Source organism: Antechinus flavipes, chromosome 6, assembly GCF_016432865.1.
Source record: "Antechinus flavipes isolate AdamAnt ecotype Samford, QLD, Australia chromosome 6, AdamAnt_v2, whole genome shotgun sequence".
Lineage (NCBI taxonomy): Eukaryota > Metazoa > Chordata > Mammalia > Dasyuromorphia > Dasyuridae > Antechinus > Antechinus flavipes.
In genome coordinates this window covers 167,799,888-167,822,745 of record NC_067403.1, presented here as the reverse complement: position 1 = coordinate 167,822,745, position 22,858 = coordinate 167,799,888, and the positions used below count along the sequence as shown (strand labels likewise).

The window sequence follows — 22,858 nt, the reverse complement described above, 5'->3', positions numbered from 1 at the left end:
TATCAGTCTCTCCTAGCTTTGGATTTTCATATTATCATAAATTTTAAACTGATAGGCACCCTAGAGATTGTTTAGTTCCAACTTTTAATTGTATAGATAAGGAAACTGAAGTCAGAAAGATGGACAGACTTGTCCTTATCATTATTTATATTAAGTGGATTGTGATTTAAAATATTTTGAAATTATTATTTGTGATATCAAGAAAGTGACAAAAAAAAATGATGCATAAAACTCCAGAATCCTGCATGAGTGAGTTTGACATGATTCTTTACAATTTGTTTCCCAGGATTCCCAAATGAATGAACCTTTTTTTTTTTTTACTTAACAGTATTTTATTTTTTCCAATTATATATAAAGATAATTTTTAACATTCATTTTTGTAAGATTTTGAGTTCCAAGTTTTTTTCTTCCTCCCTCTCTTACCTTCCTCATCTCTCTCCTCCTCAGAACAGCAAGCAATCTGATATAGCTTATACATCTACAATCATTTGAAACATATTTCCATATTAATCATGTTGTGAAAGAAAAATCAGAACAAAAGAGAAAAACCATGAGAGAGGAACAAAAGTGAAAACAGTACGCTTCAATCTTCATTCAGTCTCCATAGTTCTTTTTCTGGATTCAGAGGGTATTTTCTATCCCAAGTCTATTGGAATTGTCTTGGTTCACCAAATTGCTGAGAAGAGCTAAGTCTGTCATAGTTGATCATCACACAATCTTGCTGTTACTTGCACAGTGTTCTTCTGGTTCTGCTCACTTCACTTAGCATGTAAATCTTTTTCTGAAATCAGCCTGCTCATCATTTCTTATAGAACAGTTGCATTTCATTACATTTATATTCAGCCATTTCTTAATTGATGGGCACACAAATTTCCAATTCCTTGCCACCACAATGAATGAGCCAATTTTGAATGTTTTTCAGACCACATAGATGAAAGGACAGTCTGTAATGGAATTGCACCTGGAAAAGATGTGGATGGATTTCATATTGTCAATGTTGGACGACTATGTCTGGATCAGCATTCTATGATACCAGCTACTGCCTGTGCTGTTTGGGAAATAATAAAAAGAACAGGTAGGTAAGAAATAATCTGAGGATGAGTAGAAAAAATATTAAGCTGTTCCTTGATTTATTGCTTCTTATACATTCTATTCATATAGTCAGTACTCAAAAGTATTGATTGAGTGAATGGGTAAGCTCTACCATTGTATATGATTGACAGATGTTTACTGCTAAACTTCAGACTTAATATCATAATCCTGAGAAATGGGGGAAACAGGAAGATATAGAGAGTATTAATCTGAAAGATACTTACTTTCACAGATTGATGACTTTATCCATACAGATGCTTTTATCCATACCTTCTCATCCTGTGTAACTCTTGTACATATCCCATCATTGTACTGTATCACATCATTTGGTAGAAATTTTATTCCAAATCTATTAACAGTTTGCAGATATAAATAGAGCCCATGGACTCTCCACTTGTAGGTTTCTTCTCAGATCTCTATCAACTAAGGAAGATGTTCTTAATCTGGAGCCCATGAATTTTTCTTTTCAAAAAATTTTCACAAATATCGCTATATATTTTTATAATTATATATTAATAATTATATGTTATATCTGCATATATTATATTACATATAATTATATTTTTATATATTTAAAATATTATTTTGAGGAATCCAAAGATTTCTCCAGACTTTCATAGAGCCCAAAACACAAAAAAGAGTTTAATTCTTCATACACATGTCAATTATTCTCATGAAGATTTTATACGGATAGGAAAGTAGGCATGTTGATTAGCAATTATTGACATTTTATTTATTACCTTTTTCAACGCTTGATTTTTTTCAAATATTTGATATCTTTTTCTCCTTTAGATACCAAAAGAACAGATTCCTAGTACCCTAAAAGTTGGATTGCCTCCATTAACCAGAATTCTTTGTATATTATTTCTAGTCAAGTGTTCTTTTCAAATTTTTAATTTTTAGCGCCATTTTTACTTCCTCTTATAGGCACTGTTAGAGTGGAAATGTTATTATTTAGATGCCATTGATAGAAGAATAGAAATCTTGATGGATCTCTGTATTCACATATTTGTCCTCATCCCAGTTATACCTTTCAATGTCTTCAGGTTTATCCAGATTAATTGGCTCTTTTTATTAAACTTTCTGCAAACTCATGATACAATAGTACTCATAAACTTATTTCATTCCCATCCAATATACTTTACTCAAAAATTTATATATTACATACAATTACCCTTGGCTGCCATGTATTTCCATTTGTTAAAAAAAAAAAAAAAAAAAAAAAAACAAGTGTTTGCTGGCTGAGGCAATTTCTAGGCTCTTTTGATCTCCTTGTTTATCATTTATTTCCTTATGAACATTAATTACCATTTTTTCTGCATTAATAAATAATATGTTTAAATAGGTCAGAATTATTTTAATTGCTTGCCATATCTTTTCTTTTGTAGTCTTCTGAGATTGCTTTGATTTTTTCTTAATAAGTCTGATCATACACAGACAGGCTATATAAAAATCATTCTCTCATCAATAATATTTTTCATTAATGTATTTCATTTTTATCATATTATTCAGCTATTTACCATATCCAAAGTCTCCTAAATTTCTTCTTGAAATTTTTTGTGTTATGTAGATATCAGATTTTTGTACAAGTTATAAGTCTTTAGTCATCTGTCTATCTATCTACCTATCTACCTTTCTATCTATCCATTTATCTGTTTATCATCTATCTGTGTATCGATTTATTATGTATTATCTATGTATACTTTGGGCTACATTTTCCAAGTAGTTTTCACCTCACTTTTGCTCTGAAATTATCATTTTTGAAGTATATGTTAATTTGATTTGTAGAATCTTATTTAGTTCTTAGAGAATTTATCTTCCTCATCCTCTTCAACAAATGTTGTACATAAGCTGCAATTATTTTTACCAGCAGCCTTTTTTCCCAAACATTCAACATGATGACTAAAAAATATGCCTTAGAATGATGGAAAATATATAGAAATATATAAATAATACATAGAAAATATAGGCCATATAGACTGTTGTTCTTTACTTTTGTACTCTCTTCTCTTATTTCTTTCATTAAGGGATAGAAGATTAAAGTGTAGAAAAGACTTGGATTTTCATCCTTGCTTTTATAATTTATATGCTGTAGCCTCAGGAAGTTAACATCTATGGGTATTCATCTCTTAATACCTAAAAGAAAGGCAACTTAGCTAAAAAAATTCTAGGGGTCTCTTTCACCTCTAAATTCTATCACCTCACATAGCAATAACTATGTAGTTATATCGTTCTTTAAAATTTGCAAAGCACTTTACAAGTATTATCTCATTTAGTTCTTATAACAAGTTGAGAAGTAGGTTCTATTATTCATTTCATTTTATAGGTGAGGAAACTAAGACCCAAAAAGTTTAAATGATTCGTTCAGAGTCACACAGGTAAGCTGTTGAATTCAGGACTTTCTGACGAGTTCAATGCTCTATCTCTGTACTTTCAAGCAGCTGTTTATATCATGGAGAATGAAGTTCTCCACATGATTTTTCCAAATAGCTAAAGTTATTTCAAAATTTTAGATACTTTCTCCCCTACAATGTGTTACATATGCCTGCTTAGAAACAAAATTGGTTTTATAATTCAGGATTATCATTGTGAATGTCAACTGGTACTCTTTGTTTTAATTCCATTATTGCTTATACTAGGACAATTGTTTACCTCTGGTCTAAGTGGTCCCAGAGTTTTGGGGGATTTCCTTGATTTTTTTATTTCCCTTTTGACATTTCTTTGTGTTCTAGCTTCTGAAGGTATCTAGCCTTCTCCTAAATACTATTCTATAATGTAAGAATAACGAAGTTTTCTGGGAAAAAGTCATAGATTCTTAGAATTTTAGAGTTGGAAAAGACTATAGAGATCGTGTTGCTCAACTTACATATTTTAGACTTGAGTAAAGTGAAGGCCAGAGAGGGTAAGTCACACAGATAATCAGGATCATTAAAGCTAAGAGCTTAAATGCTTAGACATTGTGTCAAATATTCCCTTTAGGAGTTTGGTTTTTTTCCTCTCCTTAACATAGGTTTGGTTCAATATAATTGAGATTATTGAAGGCATAATGTAGGTCAATTTTTGGTTTGTGCAGTACAATTCACTTATAAGCTACCAAAATACAATTTTCCAAGTACATCACAATGATTAAATATAACATTAATGGTTCTTTGAAGCAAAGTGAGAAATCCTGAGATGGGCTAATTTAACCTAGTTGCATTAAAATAAATGTAAACAAATAGAATAAATGTTACATTATAAATGAGTCAGAGAGGAATCATTTAATTTATGTCTTTAGATCATAGAGTAATACTTTAATTTACATCTTGAAGGACTATTTTACTTGATCTTTTAGCTATTTAAATTGCTTCTCATTACTTTTTCTACATTCAAATAAAACTCTGTATTTTAAGGAATCGAAACATTTGGGAAAAACGTGGTTGTGGTTGGAAGATCCAAGAATGTAGGAATGCCTATTACTATGCTTTTACACACTGATGGAGAACATGAAAGACCTGGAGGTATGTCCCCCGGTATTCTATTCAAGTAATCTCATTTTTTTTTCAAAGTAGGTGTATGTACTTGATATAAAAAAGTAAAATTACATTCTTATTTCCTTATATGATCTTAATGTTTTACTTTATTTTTTTTTGGAGGGGGTTGTAGACTCATTCAAATATAGGATGAATAATAAATTTACAGAATGCTTTACAGTTATAAATCCCAGCTCAATGGCATAATAGATAGAGTGCTGGCCCTGCAGTCAGGATGACTCATCTTCCTGATTTTAAATCTGATTTCAGCTACTTCCTAGTTGTATAGCTCTGAGCAATCACTTAACCTCATTTGCCTCAGTTTTCTCATCTGTAAAAAGAGCTGGAGGAAATAGCAAACTACTCTAACATCTTTGCCAAAAAAAAAAATTTCAAATGGGGACAACGAAAAATCAGACACAACTAAGAACAACAGTTATAAATCCTTTATACATGTTATTGACCCTCATAATCTTATCAGGTTGGTAGAATAGTTAAGACCCATTTTACAGATGTGAAAATTGAAGTTTGAAGAGATGAACTGATATCCTAGTGTCACATAGCTGGTTGAGAACAAATCCAGACCTTCATTTCAAGTCTCCTTCTAAGTCTATGTGTTGTCTTTTTGTATTAAAATCTAAACTTTTTCAGAAAAAAGACTGTCTCATTTTTGTAATGCTACTTCTAGCATTTAGCTTAGTGTTTTATAAATAATAGACACCTAATAGTGCTTTATCATTTATTCAAAATAAATAGAAAATTACTTCAAGTTGAGTGGGAAGAACACTAACACTTGGGGAGTAGGGAAATGTCAGGAAAGATCTTATGTGGGAACTGCAATCTGAGTTGAGTTGGGAGGAAGCTAAAAATGACAAGAGCCAGAGGTGAGAGGGAATGCACTCCAGAGAGGGTGGACGACAGCTGTGTACGAAGACAGAAGATGGAATGACTGTCTTGTGATAACAGAAATATGGCCAACATTTCTGTGATTTCTCTGATGTAGCTCTTATTAATTATAGCCTGTTGACAAAGAAATTACAGCACGAAGAAGTTAAATGACTTTCCCAGTCCCATACATTACACAACTGAGCTGGATTCAAGTTCTCAGGTCTCAAACTCCAAATCCAGTCTTGTTTTCTGTGTTTGGGCTTCAGAATCTGACTTTTACCACTAGATATGCATATATATCTATATACACACACATATACATATACATAGATATATCGTATGTGTGTGTGTATATATATATTATATATATATATTTATATATTATAATATATATTAATATGTGCACACATATACATATATATTATATATATACAACATACTCTATATGTATGTATTATGTAAATATTTAAGTGTATGCATGTATATGCTATACATACACACCTATCCACACATACCTATGTATGTGAGCACCTAAATGTATGCATGTATATATTATACATACATAGACACATAGCTACATATATGTGCACACATCATACAGTGGGTACTTTGGTGTGAACATGTATATGTTATAATATACATGCATATATACCCACCTACATGCATATGCATATATATGTGAGTGCTTAAATGCATTCATGTATATATAAATATGTATTATATCTGTATATATTTATATATGTGTTTATATGCAAGTACTCATATGCATGTATGTGTATATTATATATGCATATACACATACATACTTATATAAGTACTTATGTGCATGTGTACATATATAAATTATATCTAATACACACATACATATATGTGTGTGTGTATGTGTGACAATGATAATATAAAATCCTATTTTAAGTTACTCCAAAGGGGTCCCTCAGGAAAGTGACTGGAAGAATGAAGGTTTTTTAAATGGTGCTTTCTGATGGTTTTTAATTTCATTGCCTATTTCTAGCTTACATTGATGCTCTTCATCTCATCAAATATAATGACTAATGACTAATTTACATAAGACCTCCCCACAATTTTAGTGAAGCTTTAATATCTTAATATTTTTGCACTAAGATTTTTGGGACAGCCTGGATTTAGGTGGATGGTTATTTACACTAAATTTATAAAAGTTTTCTCTTCCGCAACGCCCCCTCCCCCCGCCCAATTGAGAATTCTCTATTCATACTGCTGAAGTTTACTTCAAATGGAAAAATTTCATTGCTTCATTTATTCCAGAAAAAAAATTCTCCTTGCTAAGCTATGGGGAGCTACAACGATAAATTAGATACAGTTCCTGTTCTCAAGTAGTGTATTATCTAGCAAGGGATGATAAAACTGGTATTTAGAAAGATATGCATGACTTTATGAGCCGGACTTAAATTGTACACAAATTTTCAAAAGGCAGAAATGGAAATGGGAAGAAGGTGTGCTAATTAGGGGGAATAACATGAGCCAAGGCCCAGAGATATACAGTGGATGTTTGTGGAATGGTGAGTCATCCTTCCAGGACCATACAAATCTTAAAATCAGTTTTCCCACCCTCAATACTTTATTTTATCCATTTAATAATGATATGAAGATCATAACTGGTATTCATAAGCATTACTTTAATAACTGTCTGCTTTCTATCTATCTATCTTACCTATCTATCCATCCATCCATCTTTCTATTTTCTCTCTGTGTCTCTGTCTGTCTCTGTCTCTCTCTAATGTAACACATAGCAATTGTCTAAGGTAGGTACTACAGATGCTATTATCCTTGTTTTACAGATGAGGAAAATGAGGCTTTGGTTAATAATTTATTTATGGTCATTTAACTAAAGAGTATATAAAAGATGGGATTCACAGAATCTCAGTTAGATGAAATCTCAGAGCTATATAGTTCAATCATAACTGAATTGTAACATCCTCAAGCATCTAGTGATTGCCTAAATATCTCTAGTAATGTGGTCTTCCTCTCAAAGCATCTCAATCCATGTTTGGATAGCTCTCCATTTTTAATATCTTCAGCTTTGATAGGTGAGCTTTTTACCTTAATTTACTTAGAAGTAGACCACCTCAGTCTTTTCCTGCACACTCTCACCTCCTTCTAGCTTTCTTTCTCCAATTAATTTTCCCATGGAATGTAGGCTTTTTGAAAACAGAGGGATGGTCCTTTTTTGGGGAGGAGGATGGTTTTTTAAAATTGTATTTGTATCTCCCATGTAGCATAATACCTGGCATAGAGGAATAAGTCTTTCCTTCTTCTCTTCCTTTCTTCCTTCCCTCCCTTCTCTTTTCCTTCCTCCTTCCCTTCTTTTTTCCCTCCTTCATTACGTCTTCCTTTCCTCCCTTTCTTCTTTCTTTCCTCATTTCCTCTTTCTTCTCTTTTTTCCTCCTTCCCTCTCTCCCTTCCTTCCTTCTTTTCTTTTATATATATATATTTTTACCTATTTTTCTATCTCTTTTCTGCCCCAATTTTAAAAATATTCTCATCTAGGTCCATGGTGATGACTTATCAAACAAAAGGAAAAAAAAAATCCTATTTTGATATCTATTAGGGAAAATGGGACCTGTCTTTATTGTATCTCCACAAATAGGCTACTATGATTACATTGTCAGGGGGATGAGAAATGCTCTTATATAGTAAAAAGACTATTAAAGAGAGTACAATTTAATTTCTGTTGCTAGAAACAAAGCCACTGTTTTACAAATGAGGTAAACCAGGGGTGTTTCACCTCTGTCAGAGTTCTTCAGAGTGACATATGCTATTAACATAATGAATTGCTGAGAGCAGGCTTGGAAATTTCAGTTCTGCCTGAGCAGTAATTATATGCAGTAAATATTCATTCATTGCTAATAGAGTTCTTGAAGTCGGATTAACTTTATTCAATTCGAAACTTAGAGAAATGACATCAGCAAAGTCTGGTCTGTCAATAATCAGCTCAGGATGCTGATTTCTTCACCAGAAAAATCTCCAGACATCATAAGTTGACTTAGTGTTCTTCCAGTTTTTGTCTTAAACCCAAAGGCAATTTTTAAAAAAAGACAGCTTGAATTCCAATTAATTTAGGGCTAGGTCCCCAATCTTTTTTTTTCCATCAAGAGTTATTTTTTACTTCCTGAGACCCCTAGAAATAATAGGAATTGGGGTTGAGGCAGGGGGAAATTGTCAGTTGAGGCTGACAATAAAATCTATGAGCTGATGTAAGAAGGACTTCCCATAGAAATGTCTCAGGACAGATAAGAACAGGTCACAAGTTTCTTCTCGTTGTGAGCAGAAGAATTTTGAACTGGGGATGGGGGGGAAGTCTAACTCTTCATTCTCTGCTGTCACAGATGAGGCTTGAAAAGGGGAGCTTCCTTTAAGTGCCATAGAAAATCCCCTCTTCTACTGGAGGTCTTTCTTAAAATCTTTACTGTTAGTGCCTTCCATCTGTGGATTAATTTGTCTTGTCTATATCTTATTTGTGTAAAGTTGCTTGAGCACCTCAAGGGAAGGGATTGTCTTTTGTCTCTCTTTGTATCCCCAACATTTCCTAGGAGGCCTGGCCCATAGTAGGTATAAGGCAAATGCCTGGAAAGTGGGAAATCATTCTTATATTATATGTATGTCATAGGGAGTTGATAAGGAAATCACCTGATGAAATTTAAAGTCCTCTGTAAATGGATCTTATTTTTCTTCTCTGCATGTTCACCATTATCAACAGAATCACCAAAAATGCATCAAATTTCCCAAGTTCATTTGCTAAGCATTATGAATTTTTTGGAGATTTTATAAGATACAACCCCTGCCTTATGAAATGTAAAAGTGGGGCAATAAGACAGAGAAAGCCAAATGATTTAATGCACTAATATTAATAACAACTACAACAATGTCAGGCATTTATATCATACTTTCTGCTTTGCAAAGTACTTTCCAAGTAGTATCTCATTTGATCCTCACAACAAATTTAGAAGGTAGTTGCTATTATTTATCTTATTTTACACTTGAGGAAACTGAGGCAGGCGCAGGTTAAATAACTTGCCCAGAAATGCAAAGATAGAGAGTGTCTGAGGTCATATTTGAATTTAGTCTTCCTAACTTCCAGCACTCTATTCACTGTACCTCTGAGGTCCATCTAGCTGCCTCTGCATATAGTCAGTTCAGTGGCAGAAGTTAAAATTCTCCTTCCTTACCCCAAAATATAAATATTGAATGAACTATCTGATCCTTTATTAATGACTTTAGCAGTAACAGATCCTCAGTAGAAAAGTGTCTCCCATTTCGTATGTTCTTTCATCCTTTATTATGGTTATGTTGGTATTAACTGTGTATGAGAACACATTCATATTAGGGACTTCAATGATTCTTGTCTATTTATAGCAACCATCTGATTACATTTCTTATGTAAGATGATAATTTTCAAAATGATAATTGGGTAGTTTTTCCTGACTTGGATATGAATATCTTCATTTCTTATGTCTGCTGTAAAGAAGCATGAATGGAATTGTCATTTCCAAAGAGACTTTGAAAAATAATTGATATATGTGTCCATATCCCTATCTATCCATGTTCATATTCACATCCACATCTATCTATAATTCATATATAGTATGTCATTATTGACTGTGTTTGATTATGTATATTTAAAATATAATGAAGTAATAAAACATTTTACATTTTGAAAAATACTTTATATTCTTTGTCTCATTTCAGCCACATAATTCTATGAAGTGCTTATTACAAATATCTTTATCCCCCTTTTATAGGTGAGGAAAAGGGCAGCTAAAATGGTTAGAGCACTGCTCCAGAGTCTAAAAGGCAAAAGTTTACATTTAATTTTAGATACATCTTCTATGTGACTCTGAGCAAGTAACTTAACCATATTGCCTCAGTTTTCTCATCTAGAAGCTGGAGAAGGAAATGGCAAATCTCTTTTCTTTCTTTGCCAAGAAAATCTCAAAATGAGTTCAGGAAGAGTTGGACATAAGTGAAAAATGACTCAACAACAAAACATATGAGGAAACTGAGGCTAGGAGTTGTTAAATAGCTTGTTCAGTGGAAACAGAACTAATTAAGTGTGAGAGGTGGATTTAAATCCAGGTTTTCCTGATTTTAAGCAAAATATTCTCTCACTCTGACATATTATCTTTTATTTTCCTGTAGTTATAGTATCGTAGATTTAGAACTTGAAGAGAAATTGAAGAGTCAATTGACTTACCTAGGGCTGCACATCTGAAAAGTGCCTAGATATGAAACCTTTTTTTCTTACTTCAATTGCTATTCTTAATCCTCTAAACTATGTTGCCTCTCTCCATAAAGATTAAAGATGTGGTTGCCACAATTTAGTAAATATTAACGGGAATGTTATACATTTATTTCAGGTGATGCAACAGTAACAATAACTCATAGATATACACCAGAAGAGCAGCTCAAGATTCATACACAACTGGCTGATATTATCATAGTAGCTGCAGGTAAGTCCAATGGAAGAAAATTCTGTACTTTGAATTTGGAGCATGAGTTCGATGGAAACTATCCTATTAATTTAAGTAAAACTAGTTCCAAGCATTTTCTGCTTATATAGGGAAATAATTCAAAGGGATAGAAATTCATCCTGTTTTCAAAAACTTTTTTCTCACAAGCCATTTTAGAACTACAATTTAAAATATTCTTAAGCTGTAGTCACAATTCCCCGGTCAAGACTGAGTAATAGTCTCAGAATAACAATAATTATTTAAAATGTTAAAGTACCAGAGAATCTTTTCCCTAAATTCCCTCTTGACTACTCTTTCCAATGATTTTCTTTTTAATGTGGTGCTAGGTGAACCCAAGAGTTTTGACCAGTTCCTGAAGTCATCAAAGTCTTCTTCCTTCTCTTAGTCTGATCTACTTAACTAGAAGCAGAAGAATTTGCTCTTAAGTACATCTACCAAAAGGACCTTTGGCATATATATATATGTATAATCACCATCTTACATGCATCTTCAAGGAATAGAGTTCCTTCTTGAACATTCACCCAATTTTCTCAGAAAAAAAAAATGGTTAGATTTTGGGTTGGGGATGGGGAAGGAACATAATGTAGGGGTCAGAAAACTTTTTGATAAATAGCCAGATAGTAAATATTTTAGGCTTTGCTGGCCAAGAGGCAAAATCAAGGGTATTATATATGTATAATGAGAAGAAACTAAGTTTTCACAAGGTTTTTACTGATGAAAAAATAAAAATTATTTGTAAAAAATATTGGTAAAATTCAAAATGTAGTAGTAATTAAGCACCAATTTTTTTATACTTAGATGTCTATTAATTAGGATAGTTTTTTGGGGGGAGGGGAGGGCGGGGAAGAGAACATCTCACTTAACCAGCACTCAAGGTTGGTGTTCCCTATCATCAAAATCAATTGTAAATATTTACCTGTTGATCCACTATGTGGTGAGATTTCTATAATAATATTAATAGCTGTCATTTATGTAGCACTGACTATGTGACAAGCACTGTGCTAAACACTTTGATAAATATTATCTCATTTAATCCTCACAAAAATCTTGTGGTGTAAGTATTATTTATTATCTCCATTTTATACATGAAGAAACTGAGGCAATTAGGTCAAATTACTTGTCTTGGGTCCCACAGCTGGTGAGTGACTGTAAATGGAATTGACTTCAGTTCTTCTTGACCCCATTCCAGTACTCTACCCACTATACCACTAAGTGGCTCTGTATTTTCACACTGGTAAAGACTGCCAATTGCTACCAATCCTTGAACATCCAATTTTAATCACACATATTCGTTACTTGGAAGGCATTTACACATAGAATTCTATTTAGATTCTTTTTTTGATATTTGCTTTTAGTATATCATTACATGGCACATTAATCACTTCCAGTTGAAGATTAGGCAAAAATTTCCTAACTGTACAATTAAAATGTTCTATGAAATATGTTTTTTTCTTTTGTATTGAGATCTAAAAAACATTTTTGGAATTGTAATTTGAAAATACTTCTGCTGCAAAATTTTTTTTGGGGAGGAAATAGAGATATTGCTTTTTGTTTTAACTCTTGAAATCACCAGAAATGGGATTCAAATATTAGTGTGCATTGAATTGATTTAACTTTAGTATAGGCTTTACATACAAGTACTATTTTTCTAATCTCTCTCCTGAGTTTAAAAAGTCATAATAATTTTTTTTCATCTTTTTAATTTTGACATAGTGGATATATTTTGGTAATAAAAAAGTAAAATGTCATGGCATGGTGACACTTGACAATGAAAATGTCATATAACTATCACTGCAGTTTGTAGTATGCTGACCAGCAGTGGGGAGGGATGAGAATATTGTATAGTCTCTCTTGTAGCTACTCAGCTCTGCCGTTGTAGGGTGAAAAGCAATCCAAGAAAATGCATAAGTGAAAAGATCATGGTTACTTATGGACACTGAAATGTGAATTTTATATAATTTTTTATGTATTATAAGATATTAGCCTTTTAATACTTTTCAACAATTTAGAACAATGTCATATTACAGGCTGTTCAGAAACAAGTGGCAGGCCAGATTGACCTATTTATAGTTGGTTGACTTCTGAGTTAATGCAAAGTACTTGAAATTCATATTAAAGATAGATAAAAATTGTTTTTCACTAAGATTAGAGCACTTTAGCCTAAATTCCCAATAAAAATAAATATAATAAATAATAATATAACAATAAATAAATAAAATAAATTCCTAATAGCCTAAAAAGGTAATGGAAAGGGATCGTGGTGGTGGTGGTGATGGAATGTAGTGTGTTCCACAGTTCTTAATCTTTGTTATTTAAAGTTATTATTTTATTAAAGTGATGGCAACATGGCAGCACTACCTGGCACTTAGCAAGAAAACTGAGGATCAGAGGGAGTAGAGATAGAAACATATGTGGGGAGGAGGAGCAGCACTTTACTAAGGCTGAGAGGAAGTATTCAGCATTTAATTGAAGTTAGTTCTTTTCTCCCAAAGTTGCATGGGGTGCAGAGTAATGATGATAAACCATAAATCGTTAAGGGAGCTAAGACACTTTGAAACTGTCAAAATAGATTTATAAGGAAGAAGTCAGAAAGTGGGCAATAGAAAAAAATAAGGTGAGAGAAAGACCAAAGATTTTGGTAAGAAGAAAATGAAATTTAAGTTCTTGAACATAAGTAAATAAATCAATAGAGAAGATATTAATTACAGATGGAAATATGACCTTTAGGTTGGGAGAAAGAGTTTAGACCTCAATGAATAAGAATATAAGACTAAGGAAAATGAATGAGAATCTGATGAAAGAAAAGATCCTGTAGATTCCCAGAAAAGCATAAAATCATAGCAGAATGTTCCTAAATAATTTAAAAGAGAAATAGAAATTATGAAAGCAGAATTTATATCTTTCACAGAAGAAATAATTGACAGAATAGAAAAACTTGAATCTATAGCTGCAGCATGGATATCAAAATAAAAGAGGAGACATCATCTGTAAAATAATACTTTCAACCCTACATCTATCTTTCAACATTTTAATTACACTTATAGTTCTTTTTTATTTTTCCCATTTGAAATTAATGTGTCTGCGTCTGTGATTAAATAAATAAAATAATAAGATAACTACACATTTTTAACAAATATAAAAATCTGGACTCTTGGACTATTATAAAATGTCTCTGATACTCTAGAGTACCAAAGGCAGGAATTAATCTCTAAGATCCCTTTTAGCTGCAAAAACTCTGTGAGCCCAAATCAATTCTCTCCATGGAAACCACCTTGATAAAAGATACAGGATGCTTTGACCTTGACATATTTCTACCACCAGAGGGCACTAATTAGATGTGTAGAATATTGGCTACATACCTTCCTCTTAATCTTGGCCCCAAGATATTTTGTATGAAGATGATAGAAACCAGTTGTATTCCTTTGTCCCTAAACAAAGACCATGACTTAGGATAAAAGAAGACAGAAAACCCTGGAAGAGAGCCATCTAATACATTCCTCCAATGAGGGAAAAGACCATGCGCAAAGAAAATTTGAGAAATTCAACAAAATAAATGGATTGTTAAATCACTCAGTATTCTTTTGATGTAAACACAGATTAGAAAATCTGATGAATTACTAGTGGATGGAATTGTGGGCTAGAGGATTTTTAAACATTCATTGTTCGCTTGATTGTCTATAAATGGCCTAATTTCTCTTTCTACTTGTTTTTACACTTAAAAATTATTTAGCCCAAAGCTGGATAATAGTTCAACTTCAGTTTATATAAAGCAGCTTTTTTATTTTTTTTTTACTTCTACACTCTGCTGGCTCCAATTAAGCTTGCAATCTAGCCAACCCTCCAAATATATTTCAAACAGACTGCTCTCTGATTAGAACTCTCCCATCTTATATTTGTAAAATTGATTATTTTAATCCAAGAGTGGGACTGCATTTAAACCTAATGAATTTTATCTTATCAGATTTGGTTTAATGTAAAAGCCTGCCAGGATCCTCTGTTTGGTAGAAGGTCTTCTCAACTTGCCTTAACCATGTTTCCCCACCTTATTGCATGTCCCTCCCCTTTATTCTATATTCCAGCCAAACTGGTCTTCATGCTATTCCTATACACATTCCATCTCCTGTTTTCCTACCTTTGCCCTGACTTTTCCCCATGTCTGAAATCACTCCTGCTTCTCTCCTGCCTCTTAGTTTCTTTCAAAGCTTAGCTCAAATTCAGCTCAAATTTACCTCTTATTTGAAATCTTACCTCATTCCTCGAGGTGCTTGGATATTTTCCTCATTCCTTTGTTTTGATTGTGATTTTTTTTCATGTATGTGTATATATATACATATATACACACCTTACACATTATACATATTGTATACATGTATAATGTGCATACAACTAATATGCACATGCTTTATATACACATATGCATGTATGTGTGTGTGTATATATATATATAATATTTTTGTTCTTCAGTCACTTCAGTTATGCCCAACTCTTTGTGACCCCATTTGGAGTTTTCTTGGCAAAGATACTGAAGATGTTTGACATTTCCTTCTCCACCTCATTTTGCAGAAGAGTAAACTGAGACAATCAGGGTCATACAGCTAATAAGTGTCCAAGGCCAGATTTGAATCCTGAAAAACTAAATGGCAAATGATGGTGGCAAACTACTTTAGTATCTTTGCCAATAAAACTGCAAATGGGGTCACAAAGAGATGGACATGACTGAAATGACTAAACAACAACTTTCTGAGTCCAGGTCTGACACTCAACTATACCACCCACCCACCTCATATAATAATGTATGTTCATATAAATAATATAGACATGCATAATATACATTTTACATGTATATCTGTTTTACATATTTATATATAAACACATGAAATATATGTCACATATATGCACATACAAATAATGTATGTCTTTATATGATCGACATATATGTATATATGTCTATATGATCAACATATACATATATGTCCATGGTTAATGTTATATTATGTTTAAAATGATATAATATATTGTGTGTATGATATGTAAAATATAACATATACTAAGTATATAAACACATATATAATATGAGTATTTACATATAAGTACACACACACACACACACATATATATATATACATACATATATATATATATATATATATATGTATGTATATATATATATATGTATGTATATGCCCAGAGCTTGACACATACTAAATACTTAATAAATGCTTTTTAGTTCATTGGGTATCAATTCTCATTGGTTCTTTTTAGTTCTATCATTTATGGTTTTCTCTTTCTAGAAAAAATACAGAGGGGAAAAGGCTTGAACAGAGCACATTTTTTTTCTCTTTCTTTTCAAATATTTAATACTAAGGATGTTTCATGGACAGGGAAAGGAAAAAGAATCATTTGAAATGAAGATAATATAAAACAAAACTGTTGATTAGAAAAAGAAAAATGACTAGGAAGAAGTGGTCAACACTGGCAAATGCTTTGGAGCAGTCAATAAGAATAAAGACTGAGAAAAGATCATTAAATGTGGCAAATAAATCATTGCTAGTAGACTGAGAAATAGTCACTTCAGCTAGATTATGAGGCTAGAAACCAGTTTGCAAAGGGTTGAGAAATAAGTGGAATGGGTAAATGTAGAAGCTTTGCCTAGGTGTTGAACTGTGAAAGGTTAAGATACATAGAATTATAATTTGAAAGAATGGTAGGATCAAGCATACTTTTTTCTTGTGGTCTTGATGGGAGTTGATCAGGATAGATTTATACAATGGTAATGAAGGATCCAGAAGATAAGCAAATATTAAAAATTAGGGACAAGTCGGGGAGATTAGAGAGGAACATATGGGAGGAGAAGGAAGATGAGATTGGGGACATAAGCAAAAGATTAGTATGTTTGCAAGAAGGACTCCCTTTTCATCTGAAACTGAATAAAGGATCTGACTGCCAGGAATGACAATGAGAAGATCTGGAGTACAGAATTTGGTGAGGTCCTCTGCCAAGAGGAAGAGTAGAAATCATGTAAGTTGAATGAATGTAAGGGAGAAGATTTGGAACATTTATTGAGGAGAATGTGCTAAACAATCAAGGAGAAAAATGAAAAGGATCAATATGCAGCAGGAGGGAAGGACCCCAGTAAAATTAAATAAAGTAAATCTACAGTTGGATTAAATGAGTTGTAAGACTTCCTTCATCTACTGTTGGACAGTGGAGAAGGTAGAATTTGGAAAGACACAAGTGGCCTTAGGATCAGTGGGCAGGAACATAAAGGGCAGTGAAAAGTTGAATTGATGAGTTATATTTTAAATTCCTGAAGGGAGGAAGGAAAGGCCAGAAGAGGTGTCAAAGCAGAGAAAGCACATAGGGGTGGAGACTGGATATTACACTAAGGACAGATAATAGATTTATGAGGGATAAGCTTTGGGGGAACTGGAAGAGTAGAAAGTTGGGGTTAAAGGAACTCCAACATTATGAATAGTGGACATAGATATTTGTATGATGGTAAGACCTAGAGTGTGATCAGTGGTATTCTAGTGAAATGTTTAAGGGCAGGCTCTCCAAAACAATAACAGCAACAAAAATAAAAACAAGTGAAACAAAAACCCAAACAAACCCCAAATTTATAAAATTCTTTTAAATTTAATCTGAACTATTAATATTTATTCCATTTCTTTCTTAAGCTTAGACAATCAGTATAACAATAAGTCAAGCTCTATTTGATCATTTGCCAATTTATGATGCATGAATGCTTATATTGAAAATTTAGTGATCAGACATTTATGAGCTGCTTCCAGCATACCCCTGAATTACCATACTTATATGGAACTATAGTGGAATAAGGTACATATGGGAGTTGAGGAGATGGATGATCTAGGAAGCAAAGGAATTTGAAGGAAAAAAAAAACAACCATAAATTCAAGCGTCCAAAAAAGAGGATGGAAGTTGTGGAAGATTGCAAGGTTATGAACCAGTGGATGAATTCCTTGAGAAAGGTGGGAAAATGGCATAGGGGCCAATAGAACACAGCATACATGATCTGGGTTAAGTAACATATCTGGCTGAAGTGAATCTCAAAGGAGGAGAGAGTTTGCTGAGAAATGGTGGTAAAGGGAGAGGATGGGCAGAGTTTGAGAGGGATACAGTAAAGGAGGACTGACAGACTGATATGTAAGGGTGTGAGGGAGCTGAGAGTGGGAGAAGAGAATGGGACTTCTTGGGTAGCCTGGGAATCAATCACAAGAATGCTGAAAAGAGCTATAGGAATTGTCATATTAGCAGTGGTGCTGCTGATTTATCATTCCCTGAACAAGAAGTGTGTGTGGAAGGATTCTTGGATATGTGGATAGTCCTTGGGGTTCTACCTGAGGTTCAAAGGCAGGGAGGGATTAGTCTTTAAATGGTTATAGTGGGGTGAGACTGATACACATTCTTCAATCTGCAGACTGGCCTACACAGCCTTGAGCTTATTTGAATGTTAAGAAGATTAAATCTCCTGGGGTTGTATGGATGGGGATGAGGTGGGAATGAGAGATTAGGAGAAGTATTATTCTGGAGGGTCTGTGGTTATAAAGCTATAGCTTCCCCCCAAAATAAGACACTGTGTAAATATGTGAGAAATAAACAAAAAGATTTAGGAATGAGACAGGGGAATCATAATCTCAAATGTCATAATTGAAACAGGCAGGATTGGATCATTGTCCTAACTTGATTGTCAGCATAAATGGAAGCAATACCATCTGGGAGAAATAAAAATAAAAAAAAAAAAAATAAGAGTACTGTGGTGTTTCAGGGAGATTGACAAAATGCCTAGGAGATGACAATGAAGAATGTCATGATGAAATATTTTGAATTGGCTCATATTGAAGGAGGTGGAGAGAAGAGAATAAAAGTTAAGATCATTTACCAAAGATTGTCAGAGGATCATAAAAATGTGAAAATCTATTTTTGAGATACTCAAATCCATCCAAAATTGCCAATTTTTTTCCTTTGAAATGATTTAAAATGACTAATGTTTAAGAAAACTTCAGGGGAGTATAGGATAAAAAACATGCAAATCTACCTTTATAACCGTAAATGAATAGCTTCACCTCTTAGCCCTCAGTTTCCTCATCTGTGAAGTGGGAGAACCCGATCCTATGATTTGAGGTTATTTGCGAAGACTTGAGAGGCAGGACTGTGAAGTAGATAGAGTACCAGCGTCAAAGTCACTAAGACTTGCATTCAAGCCTGTTACGTGCTCTCTGTTTGATTCCAGACAAATCAAGCATTTCAATGCTTTAAGAAACTCCCTAAGACTATAAAGTCTATTTAAATAGACTATTACATTCATAAAAATTATTGTGCTGGTCAAGGTAGCTTTCTCAATGGTGAATGCCATGTATTAATGAAACCATTAGTCTATTCGCCTTTTTTATCCCCAAGAATGTTTGCTATGGAAGTCTGAGGCTCCTTCATATTGCAGAATATGGAGATAGTAAGTGAAGGAGACAGGTGCCAGACTTAAATTTGTGATGGAATCAATCTAATATATGTTAGTTTAATTTATGTCCTACAGTCTTGCTCATGTTGTTTCAATTGGTGTTTTAATTGATTCCCTAGGGTTCTCTAAGTAAACCATCATAGGGAAGAAATGATATATATTTTTTCTCTTTTTGCCCAAACTTATTTCTTCAATTTTTCCTGTCATTTCTATAACTATCCCTTCTAGCACTTTCTAGTTGATGAATGGCAATAATGATGATGAACATCCTTGCTTTATTCCTGATCTCATTGGAAAGGCATTATTATTATCCCCATTACAGATAATGTTGGCCCTTGGTTTTTTATAGATACTTTTTTTCTTTTTTAAAGCATATTTTATAATTGTGTTTACATAGTTACTTTGTGTATCTTGGCAAGTAGATTTCCAAACATTTATATTGTCTGTATTTATTTTAAATGGAATTTCTCTTTTGATCCTTTCCTGCTACATTTTGCTGGTAATAAAGAGAAATGCTGACTCTTTGGAATGGATTGCCATCTAAATACATTGTTATGGCCCTCTAATTTGTCTTTAGTCTTTTCCCTCACCAATTCATCTTCCACATAGTTACCAAAGTAATATTTAACTTTTTTCTCTTAAAATGTTTTAGCGTTGATCCTTTCTTATTGTTACATAACTGTCACTTCCCTATGCCTGCCGCCCCCATAGAACTTTTCCTCATAATAAATATTCACAGCCAACAAATCCAGTTAAAGTGCACTGCTTTTTCTATACACATAGTCTATCTCCTTTGTTGAGAGGCAGAAAACATACGTCACCATTATTTTTAGAAGTCACAATAAGTCTCTGCATGATTCTAAGTTCTGAAGTTTATCAATGTTGTTTCCTTTACATAATTGTCATTATCATAAAAATGGACCTAGTTCTACTTGTTTTGTTTTGCTTTTTATTCATATAAATCTGTTTCTTTAGATTTCATGTTCCTCATTTTATGTGGGGACAGTAATATTCCTTTATATTCATATACCATAATATGTTTAGCCACTTTCTAACAAACAAGTATCTACTTTCCTTCCAGTTCTTTGCTATTACCCCATTCCCACTAAAGATGCTAAAATATTTATGAGTACTTTCTTTCTGCCTTGACTTCTTGGATTATATGATTAGTAGGGTCATTGTTGAGTTAAAGGCATATGTAATTTACTATAATTCCAAATTGTTTTCCAGAACGTTTGGGGTCAATCCACAATTCCACCAACAGTGTATTAATATGAATTCATTTACACAGTACCCTCCCCCAATATTTACTGTTTTCCTCTTTTGTGATTTTATAAGTTTTTTGAATGCAAGATAAAATTCCAAAGTTGTATTAATTAACATTTTTTAGTAAGAATGCTTCAATCATTTTTGTTTTATATGTTTGCTGATAAATTGCATTTTTCCTTTTGAAATTTGCTTGTTTATATCTTTTGACCACTTATCTTCTGGGAAATGTCTGTTGTTCTCATATATATTTGTGTCAGTTCTCCATATATTTTGGACATCAATCTTTTATTGCTGATTTTTGCTACAAATGTTGAATTTGGTAAAACATAGATAATAGAAATCTAGACAGAGTACAAAACACACTTTAAACATGGCTTTTTTCATGTAACATTTTATTTCTATGAAATTAGGGAAAGTCTTTAATCAAATGGAAAGTGCTACCAATCTTCAGGACCAAAGAAGATTAACTATCTCTACTTCTTTCAAACATCAATCTCTAAATTTCTCCCAAAGACTTTCTGCCCAACTTAATTAGGAAGTATAGGATTCATTTCATTCTCAGAATGCCCAAAAATAACTAGTTGAGTCCTTGTCCCTTCCAGTTTAAGAAAAGTAGATTCATAATCATGGCCATGGAATTTTTAGGGTCAACCCTTTAATGAGGTAAACTGCTATATTTAGTAGAGAAAATGGGTGATTCAGTGGAACAATTTGTGGGATATTCTTATTATCTCCATTATACAGAGCCAAATGACTCATCTAAAGTGTTCTTTTTTTTTCTCCAACATTATTATCATAATCAACCTGAAAAAGTTCTGTCAAAAGGCTCTCTGTTCCCAATAAAGTTTTCACTGTTATTGTTTTGGGACCAACTACTTGGAACAGAGCAAGTTGATATTCAAGATGTCAGGATACTGGGGAACCAAAAACTCAAGGGTAGAAACTTAGCTGGGTAGACCTAGCACTAATGGGTACAATTTGCAGTACTTTGGATTAGATGTTGTTGGCCTTCCGTCTTAAGCATTTAAAAATAGATCACTAGAACGGGACAGGACTCTAAATGTCATCTAATGTAATATCTTTCTACTCGATTTTTATTTCTCCCTGGTTTGTTCCCATTTTTTTCTTTCCCTAGCTTTTCTGCTTATAGTTCCTCCCTCTTCAGAAAGTTCTTAAATTCTCAAAGGATTCTCAAATCCTTTTTTTCTTTCCCATGAGACTTATCTGATAGCCTAGCTACTAGACTACTCTCTCCCAGGGAGTTGATTGTAATCTAAGTTGAAGTCCTGTTCAGCTCTTGTCCACATCCTTTTCTAAATCTTCCAAGGGACTGATCTCACAGTCTAGTGATCTTCTAGTTTGACATGTTAGGGATGTTAATTGATCATTGATTATCCCTTATTCTTTCTGTATGACTGAATCACCTCCTTATCTGATCATACATCTCTTTGATGGAATAATTTACATCACTTCTTCTGTGCAATTCTTTGTTGGTTATATGTTACCGCCTGTCTATATCTTTCATTCATCTTACCATTCCCTTTGGTGACCTGAAATTTTAATCCTGTGAAGATGATGGTATTATTCCATAACTTGCAACCATATGACATCACCAAAAGAATATTGATGTTAAAATACAGCCCTTTGTTTCAAGAAGAAGCTTAGAATCATTAAAAGTATTGTGTAATTTCCTTTAATTGTAAATAATATTTTTTTCTAATTACATGTAAAAATAGGTTTAAACATTCAGTTTGTTAAGATTTTGAGTTCCAAGTTTTTCTCTTTCCCTCCCTTTCTATCCACCCCTCTTCAAGATGGCAAGCAATCTGATAAAGTTTATACATGTATAATCATGAAAACATATTTCCATATTAGTCATGTTGTGAAAGAAGAAACAGAACAAAAAGTAAAAGTCACAATACCTCCCAAAAAAGCAATAATATTCTTTAATCTGTGTTCATACTTCATAGTTCTTTCTCTGGATATGAATAACATTTTCCATCAATATTATATACTTTCTAAAATGAAATCCAATCCACTCTTTTCTTCCTCATGGATGCTAGATATAGCTCATTGTCTAACCATAGTGTCTATATAAGATATGTACTAATGGG

The 22,858-nt window shown here is 33.0% G+C and overlaps 1 protein-coding gene across 1 annotated transcript in view; it reads left to right on the top strand.

Annotated features, from left to right (window-relative positions):
- The window catches only part of MTHFD2L (methylenetetrahydrofolate dehydrogenase (NADP+ dependent) 2 like), a 142,775-nt gene that overhangs the window by 45,622 nt on the left and 74,295 nt on the right, over positions 1-22,858 (top strand). Inside the window, exons 4-6 of the mRNA XM_051965541.1 lie at positions 923-1,075; positions 4,485-4,592; positions 10,886-10,978. Of these exons, the coding sequence (XP_051821501.1) occupies positions 923-1,075; positions 4,485-4,592; positions 10,886-10,978 (354 nt within the window). The remainder of the gene's footprint in view (positions 1-922; positions 1,076-4,484; positions 4,593-10,885; positions 10,979-22,858) is intronic.